The following is a 19,145-nucleotide window of genomic DNA, read 5'->3' as shown; positions in this document are numbered from 1 at the left end:
TCATATGGCTACCATTGTGATATGTCTGCAAAGTTGATGAAATACTACAGGATGTTAGAAAAGTTTAGGGTCAACTATCTCAAGTAACAATCCTTTGAGATATCTCTATTGACACTGTTCACTTTATATCTGAAAATACTACACAGTACTACATGTATCACAACACTCAAGACCAGTGGTCCTGTCCATGAACATCTCCAGAATAACTTTAACATACATGTCACATTATTGAATAGATGATACCTTTGCTAATAAACCATTGATCAACCCCTATAGGCACCCCCGGGATGAACGGAGAAGAGATGTTCAACATCCACTCGCAGTCCGGCCTCATCACCACCAACGCACCGCTGGACCGCGAGCAGAAGCCGACCTACGTGCTGTCGGTGGCCGCCGTGGACGGGGGAACCCCGCCCCTCGAGCGCACCACGCTCGTGCACATCCACGTAACCGATAGCAACGACAACGCTCCGGTCTTCGTCAACTCAACCATCTCCATCGAGGTGGAGGAGGGGCTGGAAGCAGGTGAGACTTGCCTTTTCTTTTATAGAAAATAATTTCTTATTATTACATACTCAAAGTGACTATGGCACGGTAAACAGCTGATTAAAGAATGGCTGAGAGAAGTTAGTAAAACCAACTAATAAAAGGATCTATGAGTACAAAACACAGGGCTACTGGTACACGAAATACTGAGTGCATAATGTATTTTGTGCACGCAAAATTGGAGCTATGGAACTCATTTTTTTATGTGGGTGCACCAGTGTATACTCAGTGTACCCACATATACAGTGTACACTAGTATACTCTTGACATCTAAGTATCTTCTTTAGTAAGTAGCATTTCATGATTTATTTTGTAGTTCTATTTTGTAGTTTGTAGTTGACCGTACGAAAGTAGCTTTACCTTTTGTTGCATCAGTGATGATCACTAAAGCTTTTAGTTGTTGTATGTACATTTACTAACTAGTTCTTACCTTACCCATCCATGTGCAGGTTCGACGATTGGTTCTGTCCACGCGCTAGACAACGATGAGGGTGAAAACGGGCGCGTATCGTACGAGATCATGCAGGGCAACCTGTACGGCACCTTCGGCGTGGACAGGAACACAGGACGCATCTTCACAGCAAAGGAGCTCGACTTCGAACTCAACGCACGCTACAGGCTGGTCGTACAGGCACAGGTTTGTTTGTTTATTTGTTTGTTTATTTTTATTAGGATCTCTAGTCATGTTACAAAAATTGCACGCTATTTTTTCTTGTGGTCCAGGCACAGGTTTGTATGTTTGTTTGTTTGTTTTGATTTAGTAGAATCTCCATTTAGTCTGCAAGGGTGATGATGTAGATCACCGTGTGGCTAACACGGGGTTTCCCAGGCCTCTATCCGGCTGATTTGGAAAGGAATCACCAACTTCCAGATCCCTCATATGACCCTCTTTGTCATTGTAAATTGGTTGTAATTGTCATCTCGTGTCTTGTCTCTGCAGGACAACAACGCTCGCAGCCAGCAGAGCAGCACGATTTACGTCAACATCAACGTGATCGACATCAACGACAACGCTCCAACTTTCCGCAGCGACCCGGTCAGTAAACTCTCATTTATTGCAGCTTCTTATATACTTTGGCAGATTGTACATTCCTTGAATTATATTAAGTTTGTTACAGTAGTCACAATAATGTTCACATGGAAGTCTCATTGTGTACAAAAAATTACAAATGTTAAATGTAAATAGTGACACTTATCATATTCTTACAGTGATATAAAAGCACAATGTATATGAGAATTTCAAACAATATGGTGCAATATTATGCAACATACTGTATTGTGTAGTATTTGTCTGTGAGCTATGTTGCCTGTTTGGGCCAGTTATTACCAACGTGACAAGGGCTTAATGAAGCTTTCTTATGATGTTGAATGAATGATTTTACTAACACACTGAAACTGTCCACCCCCCCACAGGTGATGTTCGGCCTGCAGGAGAACACGGCGGTGAACAGCACGGTCTGGACGTTCTCCGCCACGGACGTGGACAGCGGGCGGAACGGCGCGGTCCGGTACCGCATCATGGACCAGCTCCCCAACGGGAACAACTTCCGCATCGACCCGGTCACCGGCGCGCTCCAGACAACCACCCCGATCGACCGCGAGCAGACCAGCCAGTTCACGCTCGTCGTCGAGGCAACGGACCAGCCCGTCAACCTATCACACGCCAGGACGAAGACGACAACCGCACGGATACTTGTGGAGGTGAGATGCAGAACAAACAGATACTAACACTCTACCATACCATAATGGAATTGTTAGATATTTATGAAAACTTTTAGAAGGACTTATTTTATTTATATTCTGAATACTACAATTGCAAGTATTGTAATGAAATCCACAATTCAGCAAAACAGTTGCAAGTGATTTTAAAACCATTCATTTATTCTCCAACTCTACTACTGGATAAATTACTCAGCTGGTAATTTATCCAGTAGTAGAGTGTAGAGTTTGAATTTCCTATAAATATTGTTTACCTGGATGTCTAACCTTCATCAACCCATTCATCCATTCATTCATTGATTCAATCATTCACTCATCCAGATTCTAAACTATGAATGCAAATGCAACCATTGTCTTTTAGAAAGTACCAAGACAAGTCAGCAATAAACCATTCATTCATTTATTCATTCATTCATCCATTCATTCACTCATTCATTCCTTCCTCCCTTCCCCCAGGACATGAACGACAACACGCCGGTGTTCGTGTCGCGTACGGAGATGTACGTGATGGAGGACGAGCTGGTCGGGTACCACGTCATGTACATCATTCACTCATTCATTCACTCACTCATTCATTCGTTCCTTCCTTCCCCCAGGACATGAACGACAACACGCCGGTGTTCGTGTCGCGTACAGAGACGTACGTGATGGAGGACGAGCCGGTCGGGTATCACGTGATGTACGTCATCGCCGTCGACGACGACTTCGGTGACAACGGCCGCCTGACGTACCAGATCGCCTCCGGGAACCAGGGCGGCAAGTTCCTGCTGGACCCAAACACAGGTTTGTTTGTTTCAGTTTCATTTTATTACATTCAACAAAATTGTACAAAAGCAGGGATAAAGCATCCATTACTTGTGCTCCGAGTTTTGCAAAGGGATAATTAAAAATCAGCACAGGCAAGACTCAGCTGGTAATGGCCTAATATTACCCGCCAAAAGTACAGACATCATACAGTAGGAAGAAATAAGAAAATTATAGTCTAAGTATGAGGCATTTTTGTTATTCTTTAAAACAGCTTAACTAGCAGCAGTATACAAGGTCACAGACATAATACAACAATCACTAAACGTTGTCAAAACAGAAACAGCTTTTAGTGTAACATACGTTTCTTATTTCCACTTTACTTAAAACATTTCCTACCAGAAACACACACTGATTGGAACTAAACATTTTGATATGAACACTGGTCAATCACAGTAGTACATGTATATATACAAAACACAGGCTGGTTGTGGGGCCAGGAACAGGCTAAGTGTGGCTCTGTTCTGTAAACGGTTTTCAACTTGGTATTTCCTGTACCAGGATCGGTTTCACCTCTTATTAAAAGGCAGGCAATTAGGAGCTGACTGTCTGGGCAGGGATTAGGCCACAACAATTTAAGTTCTTGGTTCTTGGATTTTGAAAATATTGCTAGAGATTAGAATATTTATTCCTGAAAACAGTGTGAGAGGAAAGTCTGTTCCTTGATACCTACTATACAGTTTCAGGGAGTGACATAATATGGATTGATTAAAGTTTTCTTCCCAGCCCCATTCTTACAATTTTTCACTAAAGATGTCCAAGAACCAACAAATTGAACTGGGATGGCCTAAGGTACCATTCATAAAGACAGAAGCCAAAGGGCATATCATTGTCTGGATTTTTTAGAGCAGCCACAAAGTGTCTGGTATGATAGTTTACAATATTTTCTACCTGGAGTAATCTGAAGTTAGTTCTTTAATCATGTCCAGACATTTTTTACACCTCAAGTCATATCAGTTTATTTCCTTATTTCCTGGATGTATTTAAGTACATTTGTCAGTCACTGACGAAAAGTGGTTGATAGTTGAAATGCCTGACAGTTTTCAAAATCAGTTTTCTTGAGTAATTTCTTGACAACAAGTGTTTTTCGTTACCTGGATATCTCACCTTCATCATTGAAGTATCTTGAACTGTGTAGGCTGCACTAAGGCACAGACTTCCCCTCAGGCTTTATTTCTTGTTGATCTTAATTCTGGGTCAACATTTTTCTTTTAATCTGACAAGCAACAACTTGGCCTGACCTTAGTTAATAGAAATCCTACAGCATAAAGCAAGACCTGTACCTGTTTCAGACAAGATTTATGAGTAAAAACTTATTACTATTTCTAGACATACAGATTTGGCATCTTGTCAAAAAATGAGCCCCCAAATGTGGTCTGTTCTGTCTGGCTAGGAGAGAGGTTACGGTCGTGTTGTCAGCCTGAATTCCACAGATTCTGAGAGACTCAGTCTGGGAAAACTTATTAACAGTAATGAATTAGAAGCTGGGTTGGATTTGGGGCTGACAGAGCCGGTGTAAAAGAACATATTTCAAACTGTTCAGGTTGCCATTTGGTGTCAAATGTATAGAAAGTACAATTTATTTCAGAAGTACATGTGTTAGGTCTGCTCTGTTGGGAAATATTAACTTGAACTTAAAAGATTCTTCCCCCAGTCCTGTATCAAACTGAAGTCATTCTGGAGAACTTTCTTTATTCTTTATTTCAGGCATGACTCGCCCATATAAAAGAATAAAAGTACTGCAAAAGTAATTTCTGTCATTGAAGTAAAGAGCAATTAAGAATTGTACTGTGCTGAAATTTAGAGAACACAGGACTGTAGTTTTGAGAATATACAACACTTGTGTAAGTTTGTTCAGGGTATCTGGCAATGAATTGTTGGGATGAAAAGTGGCAGTACAATTTCTCACAGTTCTTGTGTCATAGATTCTTACTTCATGAACTGGTTTCATCTCCGCAGGCTTTGTCACATTTTGAATAATGTTAGATATCAGTTACCTATCCAATGTAGAAATTACGTATCTGATAGGTGCTCTACTAACATTGCTTTCAATCTCCGCAGGATTGCTAGCGATCGAGCGGCGACTGGACCGCGAAACGGAGTCCCGCTACGTGCTGAACGTGACGGCGACGGACCACGGGACTCCGTCGCGCGCCGCGTCTGTCCGGATCACGATCCACGTGCGCGACGTGAACGACAACCAGCCGCGGTTCCTGCAGGACACGTACCAGGCCAGCGTCTCCGAGAACCAGGATCCGGGGACATCAGTTATACAGATCACAGCACTCGACGCAGACGCAGGTACATTTTCTGTAGATCTCTGTTTAACTTAGTGTTTTACATATTCTGATATAGTGAATTATAGTAAGTGCAAATAAGATATAGTGAATACTGTGTTTGTTGGAGTGCAGCATTGTAACAATAGTGATGATCCAGATTGCAGTTTGAGTTGTTTCTTCTATGTACTTTAATTTTCACCTCAAAACAAGGCTCATGCGAACCACTTAGTAATACATGTTTTGGGTTACATTAAGGAACTGGCAAAATAGATGTTTGTTTAGCTCAGACTTTAAAATATAGACTCATAGAAATCCAGTTTGATTTATCAGAATATCTCCTTCAGTGTGCACTGTTCTTATACTAATATCCATTATAAAGGAACTCTAAGTACGACCGCCACATCAAGAAAACAAAGACTTATCAAGGCCTTCTCAAGAATGTCTTGAACACCAGGCTATCAGAAGTGTGCATACCTCAATCATTACTGGTCATGCATTTCTAGATCTCTTTAACTTCATCCTTTTCCTAATGATATATTATGGCAGTTTAAAGATATCTGGTGGAATTATGAGAGTTGCCCCTGTACCATATGGTCAAACATTACACCTTAAATGAGCAAGAGCCTGCTAAAAGAAACCCTTTGGAGTCATCCTAATGGCCTGAGTGGGCCGTATAAGATCCAAGGCATCTTTGGAGTGAAATCTTAAAGATTATGAGCTCGAAATTTTGGCTGATAAGTAGCTCAGAAGGTTTTGCCGGGTGGTGCGATGACGTTAATCAGAACGGACCTGTGTAAATGTTAGGAATCTGACTTTAAATCCACGAGACTCTCGGATCAGATGTGAAAGATTCGGGGAATGTTATGGCTGTGCTACAGAGAAACGGTTCCGACAAGAAGAAACATGCTGTTGAAGTTTCTGAGGACTTTGAGGACATCTTAAAAAGACTTGTTAGAATTACATGTGGTCATTGAATTTTTTTATATGAGTACCTTATTGCAAAACAATAATTTATGCAAATTTTTATCACGTCACCATGACGTCATCTTGAGTTATGAGCCACACCCACTTTTTAGAAAAATGAATTTTCCTGGCCAGTGCTTTGGTATTCATTGACCATATTTTGTAGAGAGGCACACTATAGTGATAGCAAAAAATGTATGCCGGGATTTTTTTCTATCTTCAAATGTTGATTTTTAATGCTGTTTTTTCGTAAATTTGAACGTATTCTCTCTTTCCTCACATAAAGGAATACCAAACGACAAGGAAGCTTTTGAACATTTCTGCCGAATGTTTGTCCAGGAAAAGGCTTGATCTTCAGAGATTGAAGTGTTTAGAATTTGAATCTTTTAATCCGAGTTAATGGATTGTATGGCCGTCATTAAGATAGCATGAAACCTCCTCGGGTTTAATGGATTGTTGGCATACAGCCGGATTTAGTGTTGCCTGGAGGAAAAGATATGGTCTTTTTATCAGCAGTTCCCCAAATCCAACATGGGGCCTTTGACATTTGGAAAATGGCTTTTCAAAGACCAGTGTTGAAGCAATATAAGTCAAGTGTTGTTTTTTGGCTTGTCTGTGTCTGTGAGTGTCTCTGCATGTGTGTGTGTACGTGTGTGAGTGTTTGTAGAATGGACATAATTAAGTCCAGTATTTGTTTCTGTGGGACTAGAAAGGGTCACAAAGCAATATGGGTAAGGGGTTGAAGTCTGCCATCTCTGATTGCCTTGTTACTTAAAGTCAAGCAATTTTTAAAGAAATAAAAATGATTCAAACTTATTCTTAATTTTTATCTGTGGTGGTAGAGGTCATTATGAAACAAATTTTAAAGCTGCTCTATGTAGTTTTTTGGCCGTCTAACCTTCAAACAAAAAGTCGATTTTCTGGCCATTTCTTTACATTGCTAGTTGAATAAACCCTACCGTGTTACACTGATCCATTCAGTTCATGGAGGCGAGACAATATTTTTGCGATACGAGCGGTTAGAAAACTGAGAAATCGCACGCTCGCGCTTGGGTGTCCGCCATGTTTGTTGACGTCCGAGTACTCCTGAGCCGGCCCGGAGATTTGTCACGTGGTCTAACTTGACCTTTCACCCGGGAGCGGGATATTCGATTCTAACAGCCGGTTTTCGCCTTTGGTTCCGGGTTTGTTTTGATCGCGTTATTCCTTCGATTACTGCTATACCAACAACACCCGCTTTGAGAACTTGTCCTTCTCCTTTCTTTTCCTGGCGGAACTGGTCAGCAAACTCCTTCTACCTCCACGGTTCACCCGATCCCGAGCGCCCTCCATTCCCGCCATCTTGTTTCAGAGTCATGACGTCACGCAGCCGGAACTTACCGAAGATTCCCGAACGAAAACCGTTGTTTGTTTACGTTCCAGCGGTGGCATCAACTGGGTGCCACCCGCAACTGAGCGCACATCGAGCGGACTGTTTTTGCGCTAACAAAATACGCCAGAAACGTAATTTAATGACGCAAAAGTGTTGAAAAGTGATAGTAAATAATGATAAGACCAAGATTTGTTAGATTCAGAATATTTGATTTTTTGGCGCAAAAAACTACATAGAGCAGCTTTAACTGTCATTTCTGCAAGAATTAGACCAAAATCTTCAACAGTCCAAATTTTCAACACTCTAAATTTTGAACATTCCAAATTTTTTACTGTTCAAGGAATGAGAAACCCACAGCTTCTGTAACATCACATTATGTAGAAAACTTATCTTCATACATATTTCTCAGGAACGAACGGTGTGCTGACGTACAACATCCCGCGCGGTGTTGCTGAGGACAGGTTCACGATCGAGGAGCAGACAGGAGTGATCCGCACGGCCTTCAGACTCGACAGGGAGGAACAGGACTCTTACATCGTCACAGGTATGGACTCTTTCTTTTACCTTTATTATAATTTAAACCTCTGCTTGGAGAGTATCACTTCATCACAGGTACATCCTCTTTCTTTCACTTCCTTCAATCTCCAAGCAGATCTTTGTTGGCTACAAGACAGTATAAAATTGGCAGGGTAATATACCACTGTTTGACTGGCAAAAAAAGATGCCGGTACAAAAAAGAAAGCCTGTTAAAAATGATTGGAGAGTATCACTTCGTAACAGTTACAGCGGCCTATTTCCTTCACTTTGTCAATCTCTAAGCAGATCTTTCGGTGGCTACAAGACAATATCAAATTGTGAAGACAGTAGCAAATTGTCATGTCATCATCAAATTGTCAAGAAATAAGAAATAAATGGGCAAGACATTATCAAATTGGCAAGGCAGAATACAACACACTACCAATTTTCTGGCAAAAAAAATACCTGATGAGAATGCCTAAAAACCTTTTCAACAATAAGCCAAAGCCCAAACTTCTGCTTGGAGAGTGTCACTCCGTATACTTTTACAGGTTTCAGCTGTGAAGATGGCTCTCTTGTGTTTGTTTTCATAAGATTATCCAGTATTAAGAAAAGTAACCTCTGGCAGACCCTTCCGAGTGTTTCAGCTAGAATGGCATGAACGAATCATTCCATACTTGCTGCACCCCTGCCCATAGCACATTCCTGGTTCAGAAATAACCTTCCACTTGTGTAGGTAATTAATTAGCGGTTGCCTGGCCTTGTAACTAATGACCCAGGCGAGGTAACGAGCGGCCATGACTGCCAGAGAAAGACCTGGTGAGGACAGAGGGAATGTAGCCAGGCCAATAGCGAGTCAGGCTTCGCCAGACTTTGTATTTCCTGAAACTCGTCAGCGCTAAAGTCGTTAAGTATTTCCCCCTAGGTGTTGATGGAGGTTCTTCAGTTTGTGTGGCTGACATCATGGCGTGGGTTTTGTCACTCAGGAAGAGCTGTTTAGTGCAGTTCATTGTCAGTGTCACTGCCAATAGTTTTACCCTTATCTGTTGTCTACCTGTCAGAAGTGATATATTTAGTCTCAAGGCCACAGCAGTTAATTTTCTTGACTTTCTGACAATTCTGTGTAAAAAAGCAAGGAATAGGACAAGGTAAAAACAATGGCCTGGGAAGTTATCTTGATTCTGTCTTAAGAATCAGAAACATACAGAACTGTCCTTTAGTACCATTCTGTGAAATCAAACCAACTTTTAGCCTGGTTACCTTTCTCCAATGGCCTACCCAGACATAATAGGTTTTTCCAGCCGGCCTTTCTAATAATTCCTGTAGGTGAACTACAGTAATTGAAACAGACCCTGTAAGATACCAGATGTACGCTAATAGACCTGGGCTGGCAGACAGTACTCCTAACACTGTAGAGATACGGGGGAGCATACGGTGGTCTGGCAGCCAGGCTAACAGTACTCCCAGCTACATAGAGATACCGGGGAGCCTGGTCTGATTACCAGGCTAGCCAACATGGTGCATATTCAGGTTAATCCTCCCCTTGAGCAAAAGACCTCTCATATAACCTGCTCGCTCCCAATCCTCACAATTACAGTCTCACATCTTCATATTCCTGAAACATGAGCTCGAGGCCAGCCTTGGCTGCGGTGTGGCTTCGCGTGTGAAAAGCAGGAAGAATGCGGGAACTATGGGACATAGTCTGGTGGCTGCTGTAACTATGTTGTGTGTTCCTGTCTGAATCTGATGAAAGTTATGCTACATTTTCCACACTTACAAACCCTGCAAGCTGATAAATCTTTGCTAACACAATACATTTTCAGAAATCGTTGCACCAAACTCACACTACTGTTGTAAATAAAATAGATTGTACATGTACTTGTAGGATTCATACTACATAACTGGAGATGACCCAAATGTAGTAAGGAATAAGGAATTTTGGTATTCTCTCTGTTTGTTATCTTAATTTTCCTTGTAAGATTCATTAGATTCCTGTCATGATGTGTCATCAGACAGATAACTAGTTCAAACATTCTTTGAGATTGACTATAAACAGCTATCTGTCTCGAGGGGTTGTTTTCATATCTGAAAGAGTTGCAATAATATCTTTATGTACAAAAGAACTAAATATTATTTCAGAACACAAAACAAAATATTTTTCAGCAAACGTATAGTTTAAACAGTGATCTTCGGAAGCTATTAATAAAATAAAACTATCAAAGAACACACAAACACACAAAAGAACACAACAAATAGTTCAGCAAAAGTATAGCTTAAACAGTGATGTTCGGAAGCCATAATAAATTAAAGCTTTCAAAGAACACACAATAGAACACAACATATAATTCAGCAGAATATAGCTTGAACAGTGATATTGACAAGATAACATAAAATATAATGTATTTGACAAAATGAAATATCACACATGGAATCCTCTGAATCTGCTGAACCCATGGGAATCTGGTACCTCCCAGTATTCAGGAATCCTGACTATTCCCTCTCCCATGTTGGGTGTAAACAGGTGCCTGACAAACCAGACAAGACAACAGATTTTATGTGTCTTCTCACACAGATAACAATCTATGATAATACATGACTTTCCGGGTACTGCTCTCATTCAGTGTCAGTCTGTATAACTTCAGAGCCTTCAGTTTCTGTCATAGTCTCCATTAGACTGATTGCTTGCATACAATGTCATGTACTAGGATATCTACACCCTAAAGTTCAGAATATCTATAAAAGTTCTGTTAAGATTGGGAGGTTATTATAAAGTGCCACATAGATTTCTGGTCTCTTCTCTTCTTAAATCTCTGCTTGTAATAAGTTGTATGAATAACATCATAAAACTATCTCATATACTACTGTAACAGTGTTTATCATTACCTAAACCCTCTCATAAATTTGAGATAATTTACTGTGAGTTTGGTGGTAAAGAAGAGGTAACATCCGCTACTGGTTTTGTTCAACACCAGTCTGTATAACATTTGAATGGCTGTCCATCGGTGTATTTATCCTTAAACAGCCTTGCTTGTCGTTAACTAGACTGGGTGTCTTAAATTCTGGAATATTTATGAACGTCCTGTGTGTGGGTGGCGCTCATAAAAGTCAAGATGTTACAATTTGGTTTCCGATTTCTGTTTTGCTTCAACATCAGGTCATATAACAACAGTTAAGGCCTTGAGGATATTTATACTGTAAACTACATCTGCTCATCATTTACTAACACCAGTTATAAACTGTAGATTGTTCATAAAGGTCCTGTAAAGTGTTACATATCAATTCTAAAAGTGTCATCTGATCATTTTCTGGCCTTTGATTCAACTTCAGCTTTTAAGACTAATATTTACATTCAAATCAGCCAGGCCTGGCATTGAAGATATTCGCATTATAAACACATTGCTTGTTGTTAGCAACACCCCCGGTTCTAAATTCTACATTTAATTTATCAGACCTTATTATATTATAGGCCTTAAAAAAGTGTTGCATATCATCAATTCTAAAGGTTATTCCAGCCTCTGTTCTTATTCAACATCAGCTTGTATAAAACATAAAACCTAATGGCTTGAGGATGTTTATACGATAAACAGCCTTGCTTATCGTTGGGTAAACCCAGTAATAAATTCTAGAATATTTATGTTGTGTACAAGCAAGTGTTACGTATCAAATCTAGATGTTACATCACTTTCTGGCTTAAATCAGGCAGAGCTGGCCTTGAAGATGTTTATACGATAAACACTTGTTGCTTGTTGTTATCCAAACTCAGCCCTAAATTCTGGAATATTTACGAATGCCCAGCCCCTCCTGTGAGGTGGGTGGCACGCCAACTGTTTTTCCGTCTTTCATCAGTGTTTAACGCAGACAAAGTGCCGGAGACTTGAGTTACGCATACCGGAAGGTCCTGGGAGATTAGGAGGGTGGCAAACTCTCAGTTAGTGTGATGTCAGAGAGTTCATTTTGTAGGGATGGAAGTAGATTTTTCTTGATCCTGTCACTAGAATGTTTTGAAGTACATTTTGTACATGCACACTTTGTCACTTATTTGCATATCTTCAAGGCCTCTTAAAAAGAATTGGGAAACCTTTCATAACCTCTTGAGATTCAGTCAAACCTGTACTAGTGGCAGCCTCTTCATAATGACCACCTGTCCCATTGTGATCACCTTTTAATGGTCCCTTAGATAAGTTTTATCATTGAGAGAAGCTTTAAGAACCCTGTGTAAAGTGACCACCTGTCCACATACACCAGGTACTATTTTGTGCATCCTCTGGATTGTTTGGGCAGTTTTAACTTTACTGTTTTGTGACTAAAGCACTTGAACTGTAAGTTGCTTGTAAAAGGACATATGCAAGTACACGTATCTAACCCATGCCGTTGTTGTTTCCCTACAGCCTATGCCCGTGACGGAGCATACCCCTCCCGGTTCGGTTTCGCGTCGGTTGTGGTGAGCGTTCTCGACACAAACGACCACGCGCCGGTGTTTAAAGACGCGGAGTACATGATGACGGTTCCGGAGAACCAGCCGAACTACGGCATCATCCACACGGTCGTGGCTTACGACGCTGACATCGGCACCAACGGACAAGTCAGATACGAGATTGTCGGTGAGTGTTCTTTCTTCCCATGGAGCCATTGATTTCTTTGCAAGATTTTAGGTGCAAAATCAAACATCATTTTCTATCATATGAGACATAAATACTGAATACTCTTAGAATTTGGTTAAGTTTCTTTTCCTTGCACTTAAAGAAAGACAGGTGGACCAGTTTTCTTAGCACTGTATACAAATTAACAAACTATAAGCCCTGTTTACAAACTATAAGCTTTGTTGACAAGCATTTCCATTCCTAACAATAAACTTTCATCAACAGATCAGCGATGTTTGTTTGTTTCCACTGATGATGGGTCAACTGTGTCTTCCAGGATATCTTTTCAAATCCACCAAGCTAATAATCCAAATCCCTTTGTCTTCTCCCCCCAGATGGTAATGTAGGCGGTAAGTTTGCAGTGGACGCTGTGACAGGCCAGCTGTCGGTTGTGTCCGGCCAGGTTCTGGACCGGGAGACCGTCCCGCTGTACCACCTGATTGTGCAGGCCCACGACAACACGGCCTCGCCTCTCAGCAGCACAACCAACATCACCATCGCAGTGTCGGACGAGAACGACAACAACCCCATCTTTACTGACCCCTCCTACCACCAGACCATACAGGTTAGTACAACCTCAGTACAACCTCAGTACAATCTCAGTACAACCTTAGTACAACCCCATCTTCACTGATCCCTCATACCACCAGACTATACAGGTCAGTACAACCTCAGTACAACCTCAGTACAACCCAGTACAACCCCAGTACAACCTTAGTACAACCCCATCTTCACTGACCCGTCTTATCACCAGACCAGACAGGTAAGTACAACCACAAACCACAGACACTGGAAGATAGATCAGGAGCAAGCAAGAAGTTGGCCAACTGTTGGCTGGGTGCCAGTGGCAAAATGTAGACGAGAAATTCACAAAAATGAATGAAACAAGAAATTCTTAAAACTCTAAGTTTTGCACTGAAATCTGATTTTCATATTTACTGATAGAGGAACCAATTATTCATTCATTCATTTGTTCATTGGTTGCTTTTACACAGGAGGATGTCTTTACTCTACCTGTCTTCTGATGTAATCAACTAATTCTTTCATAATTATCAATAAATGCATGTTTTTGCCAAGGGTATCTGAGGCCATGTTGATTTAATTATATGGATGACATCCTCCGGGAGCCCAAAAATTGATGCGCGCGTGCGAAAAAAAAAAGTTTTGCAAAAAAAAAAGTTGTTTTCATTTTGAAATGAGGGTTGAAATGAGGGTCATGAGGGTTGAACAAATGGCACAGAATATGGTTTGGCGAATAATCTAGTCTTCAAGTTCATTTCTTTACAATTTCGTCTTTTTTCGTTTGATTTTGGCATTCTACGACATTGGTATACTTTTTATTTATTATTTTTTGTAACTTACGGTATATTTTTGCTCATTTTGCAACTGTTTTGTACGATTTACAGTATGGTTGAAAACTTCTTTTTTTTTTTTTGGAAACGGCCGAAAATCCATGCGCGCGCGGATGTCATCCATATAATCAAATCAACATGGCCTGATAAACAATCAGTAATTTATTGATTGATTCATTCATTCCTTCATTCACCCCCCAGGAGGATGTGTCTGTCGGCTCGACCGTGGTGCGCGTGACGGCTCGGGACCGGGACGAGGGTGTGAACGGCGAGGTGTTCTACTTCCTCAGCAACGAGACCAACGGGATGTTCCGCATAGACAACACCTCAGGCATCATCACTACCACAAGGTCAGGACCTTTCTAATGTTGTTTACCTGTGCAAAAGGAAAACATACTTGTCTGTTTCTGCTCTGTTTCTTCCACTAATTCATTTTTCTCTGTTTCATCACAATCACAACCAGGTCATTAAGTATTAACTTTCTCTTGCTCAGTTTCTTTTTCTTCCTCTTCTTCTGTTTTAATCACATGAGGTCAATGGCCTGGACCATATGTCTATCGCCATGGTAACAAGTGCTGTAGCAGACTGTAGCAGGACAGACAATAAGAGGCTGGTCACCATACATGTATATATGAATGTGTAAGAATAAACAGAGCAGTATTTTGTAAAGATTAACATTATGATTTGCTGAAAAAATGCAAATGTTACCTTTATAGTTACTAACTTTTTCTCTCTTCTGACTTTTTTCCAGGCTCCTTGATCGAGAGAAGCAGTCAGTATACAGTTTCGACGCCTACGCGTCTGACCGCGGGCCGTTTGGGCCTCGTACCTCCAATGTGCGCGTGACGGTGGACATCAGCGACGTAAACGACAATGCGCCCGTTTTCACCCAAGTGCCGTTTGAGACCACCATCGAGCGCGACATCGGAGTTAACCAGAACGTGCTGACCGTGACTGCAGAGGACAAGGACACAGGGTCCAACGCTGAGATTCTCTACAGGTCAGAGTTTAGCTACTTCCTGTAGTTGTTTTGTGGAGTTAGGATAAATATGCTTGACTGGAAAAACATAATGAAAACAAAGCCTGAAGACCAGGTTCATGCCTTTTTTGCACAAAGTTTTATGGACATGTATGGATGAATACACTCAAGCTTTCCTGCCTACCATCTGATTTCATTATGTCCAGTTGCTATATTTTCCATTGGTCAGGCCCCTAGAACTAAATGCTTGTTGGTCTAAACACCTCTAAGTTAGAAGAACTGGCAACATCTAAATCCTATTGATGTATACATAATTATGTGTTAACACAGCCCAACTATTGTCAGATTGAGAATTGTCTACGCCGTAACACAGACTTATGCTTATTTTTTCCCATTTCAGGTTTGACAGCTCGAATCCCAACTCCCAGAAGTTCAACATCGGAGCCAGGAGTGGAGTCATCACCACCCAGTCCAGCCTGATCACTGACTCTTCCAACGTCTTCCGACTACAAGTCATCGCTGAGGACCAAGGATCCCCTGCAAGGAGCTCCACTGGTAAGACATCAATCTTAAGACTGTTGTTGTTGAGCTGTAGGCATCATTAGGATGAGCATGTATTCTCATAGTGGGTAGTCTCCACAGTCATCATTATTTCAGTTCATATCTGACATGTAGGTCAACAGACATGAGTCACTAGTGTCTGTGGTAATTTGTGCTTCTCACCTGGGTTTTTCCCCACGTTCAAACTTTGTTCTGCATTTCCATTGGACTTGTTTTCTTGAGCTTCTATTAGTTCTGGGAATGGTTCCCTCAAGTGTAGTTAGAGGTGTTTAGCAAGAAGCTCTCGGGGAGAAAGCCTAATGCTAGAATACTGTTACACTAGTATATCTGAAGTCATCATTGCTGCTTCTTGTCCCCAGGCCTTGTAGTGATCACGATGAGTGACTCCAGCATGACGACCCTGCGGTTTGAGAATGGAACCTACAGCGCCTACATCAGCGAAAACGCCGCCGCCAACACAGACATCATCTCTGTCAGCGCAGCTCGCGAGGACGGAGCGGCCGCAGCTGTCACTTACAGGTTAGTCATATATTGATATTGTATATCTTGAATGAAAGCTCATCTGTGTTGGTAGAATTCATAGTTATAAAGTTCAAACAGTACACAAGAAAGGAACTCAGCATAAATTTTTGGTCAATCTCTTCAACCTTCGTCAGAAGATCTCTCTGGAGATTTAGCGAGTGCATCACAGTTCACACATCTGATGAAGGTCCTTTCTTGTGTTGGAACAAAGTTTGAACTTTACAATAATTCAATATCTTAATGCGAGTCCTAGTCCTTGACAAATGTTACAGCACCGTCTCAAGTTCATGTAAATTCTAACTTTTTCTGAGGCAGTGGAATATGAATAATCCTACTTTTTCTATAATGTCTGGGTTTTTGTGATGTGAAGAGAAGAGCAGTTTTCTATTTGTCTGTAAACGTGGTGTACTTACAACTTAAATAAACCATGATTTTACCACAGCTTTGCCAGCGGGAACGATGACGAATCCTTCGAGATCAACTCGCAGTCCGGGCTGATCACCGTGAAGGACTCGACCAATCTGGACTTTGAGTCGGCCCAGCGCGTTCGGCTGATCGTGACGGCACACTCCACCACCCCCTCGCTGTACGGTTACGCCACAGTGTGGGTCAACCTTCGGGACGAGAACGACAACGCTCCGCGGTTCGACCAGGACCGGTACACCACGTCTGTGTGGGAGGGCAACGACAGGGGCATGTTCGTGATACAGGTAAGATCTGCAGAAAAGTTGCTATAGCCTTAGCCAGTGAAGAAATCACTTTGCCAAAATTGATCAGTGACTGATCTAAGGTTTTAAACAGGAACCATGCGACTCAAGATGTCTTATTGAGGAACAACTGTGGTGCAAAAGATGTTGGTCAGCTGATGAAATGATTCCACTCTTCTTATGCAGCAGAAAAGTTTCTGTTATAGCATTGCTATGTCTAATACTTTTTTGCCATAACTTGTGTCAATGGCTCCTTTTGACAAGAACAGCAAAAACTCAAAGTGCAAAAGTGGCAACATCTGCTATTGATGTGTAACATTAAATAAATCATGACTGTTTTGTTTGTCTATCCAGGTCTCAGCGACTGATGCAGACAGCGGCACCAACTCGGAGGTCCAGTACTCTATCGTGAGCGGTAACCACGACAACGCCTTCGTGATTGACAGGGACCGCGGGATCATCTCGACAAACGTGCAGATGGACCGGGAGGTGCGGGACAGCTACCGTCTGGAGCTGCGCGCCGTCGACAAGGGCACGCCCCGCCTGACCGGGTCGGCAACGCTCAGGATCAGCGTGGTCGATATCAACGATAACCGACCCAGGTTCCCTGCACCCTACCCGCCTGTTAACGTGCCGGAAGGTGAGTTCTGTGGTGTTGGATTATATTTATGTAGCAAGTGGTAGGACAGAGCATCAGGGAATGGTAATGTGTTGTGGATATCAACGATAACCGACCCAGGTTGCCCTCACCCTACCTTCCTGTTAACGTGCCGGAAGGTAAGCTTTGTGGTGTTGGATTATATTTATGTAGCAAGTGGTAGGACAGAAGTCTTCTACATGTAGCATATTCCCCGAACCTACCCCCTCTCAATGTGCTACATGTAGAAGATGAGTTGAATTTTAGTTTTTGATAGTATTTGGATGTTTCGATTGGAGTTATGGATGAAGTCGGTAGGTCTTGACACGTAAAAAAAAATGAATGGAAGATGATGATGGAAGAAGCTTTGATAATAGCAAAAGTAAAGTACTTTTCATATGGTCAACTATGAACTAAAAAATTAAACCAAACCTGTATGTAAACAGAACTGTTGTATTGAAAATCAGTGATGTCCTTTCTTGTTGCTAGCCTTCAACCAACAACTATTAACAAACGTTCATCCTCCCTTTTCTCAGGTGCTGAGGTGGGGAGCGAGCTTGCGTTGGTGACTGCAAACGACATCGACACGGACCCAACGATCACCTACACCTTCACGCCGCAAGGAAACCCTGGTGGGGTCTTCAGCATCGACAGATACAGCGGGAAGGTCACCCTGGCCCAGCCGTTGGACCGGGAAACCACACAGAGCTACGTGATCACGATAGTTGCTTCAGATGAGCTGCACACAGACCAGACTAACGTGGAGATCAACGTTTTGGACGAGAACGACAACCCGCCAGTCTTCAACCAGCAGACTTACCAGGTACGGGGAAGATTTCATTCTATTCACATTTATTCATTGAGGATTGGGGAAAAAACAGTTGCCCTATCCTCAAAAACATAAATACTTCCAATCTGCAGGATTGAGCAAAACTTCCATGTTTTTGGATACAGAAGAGGCTATAGCCCAAAATGAATATCTAGAATACATAGAATACCTATAATGCATAGAAGTCACATCTGAATGAAATCAAATGTGAATGAATGAAAGACTTTTATCATACATTTGGAAAATGGTCTCTTACTTCATCTACATCTACAGTTCTAATGTATAGTAGCATGTACAGGTCAAACTTCTTGCCTTTTCTTTTAGTGTGTGTTTCTGAAGACCTTTATCATATATTTATGCTCTTATGTGCTAAATACAAGTAGTGGTGACAAAATTCAGTACAGTTATCTTGTGTCTTACTTTGTCTACAACGACTAATGGCTACTGGTTCAACTTCTCGCCTCTTGTGTCATTATGTGTTTCTGACAGTGTTGTCTGTTGTTCCCCAGGTGGACATAGCAGAGATGGTCCCGCCTCACTACTCAGTCGCGACTGTGACGGCAACAGACCGAGATGCCGGCAGGAATGCTGAGATCACCTACAGCATGACGGTGGCACCGGTCGAAGGGTTCTACGTGGACCCCAGAAACGGTCAGTTCTTCATACCAATGTTTTGTTAGAAATCCATTAGTAGATTAGAGTACATCTGTTCTTCCTGG

At 41.7% G+C, this 19,145-nt stretch overlaps 1 protein-coding gene across 1 annotated transcript in view; it reads left to right on the top strand.

Moving 5' to 3' along the window:
* Window positions 1-19,145, top strand: part of LOC109487256 (protein dachsous-like) — a 49,557-nt gene that overhangs the window by 26,653 nt on the left and 3,759 nt on the right. The window contains exons 13-29 of the mRNA XM_019791235.1: window positions 272-525; window positions 996-1,183; window positions 1,487-1,582; window positions 1,960-2,247; window positions 2,862-3,048; window positions 5,131-5,370; window positions 8,093-8,227; window positions 12,588-12,800; window positions 13,175-13,404; window positions 14,393-14,541; window positions 14,943-15,191; window positions 15,571-15,725; window positions 16,091-16,250; window positions 16,696-16,963; window positions 17,315-17,600; window positions 18,134-18,420; window positions 18,936-19,077. Coding sequence (XP_019646794.1) covers window positions 272-525; window positions 996-1,183; window positions 1,487-1,582; window positions 1,960-2,247; window positions 2,862-3,048; window positions 5,131-5,370; window positions 8,093-8,227; window positions 12,588-12,800; window positions 13,175-13,404; window positions 14,393-14,541; window positions 14,943-15,191; window positions 15,571-15,725; window positions 16,091-16,250; window positions 16,696-16,963; window positions 17,315-17,600; window positions 18,134-18,420; window positions 18,936-19,077 — 3,527 coding nt within the window. The remainder of the gene's footprint in view (window positions 1-271; window positions 526-995; window positions 1,184-1,486; window positions 1,583-1,959; window positions 2,248-2,861; window positions 3,049-5,130; window positions 5,371-8,092; window positions 8,228-12,587; window positions 12,801-13,174; window positions 13,405-14,392; window positions 14,542-14,942; window positions 15,192-15,570; window positions 15,726-16,090; window positions 16,251-16,695; window positions 16,964-17,314; window positions 17,601-18,133; window positions 18,421-18,935; window positions 19,078-19,145) is intronic.

Source organism: Branchiostoma belcheri, unplaced genomic scaffold (genome assembly GCF_001625305.1).
Source record: "Branchiostoma belcheri isolate BF01 breed outbred unplaced genomic scaffold, Haploidv18h27 scaffold87, whole genome shotgun sequence".
NCBI classification, from domain to species: domain Eukaryota; kingdom Metazoa; phylum Chordata; class Leptocardii; order Amphioxiformes; family Branchiostomatidae; genus Branchiostoma; species Branchiostoma belcheri.
The sequence above is the reverse complement of the archived record's forward strand: the minus strand, read 5'-3'. Positions and strand labels throughout refer to the sequence as shown.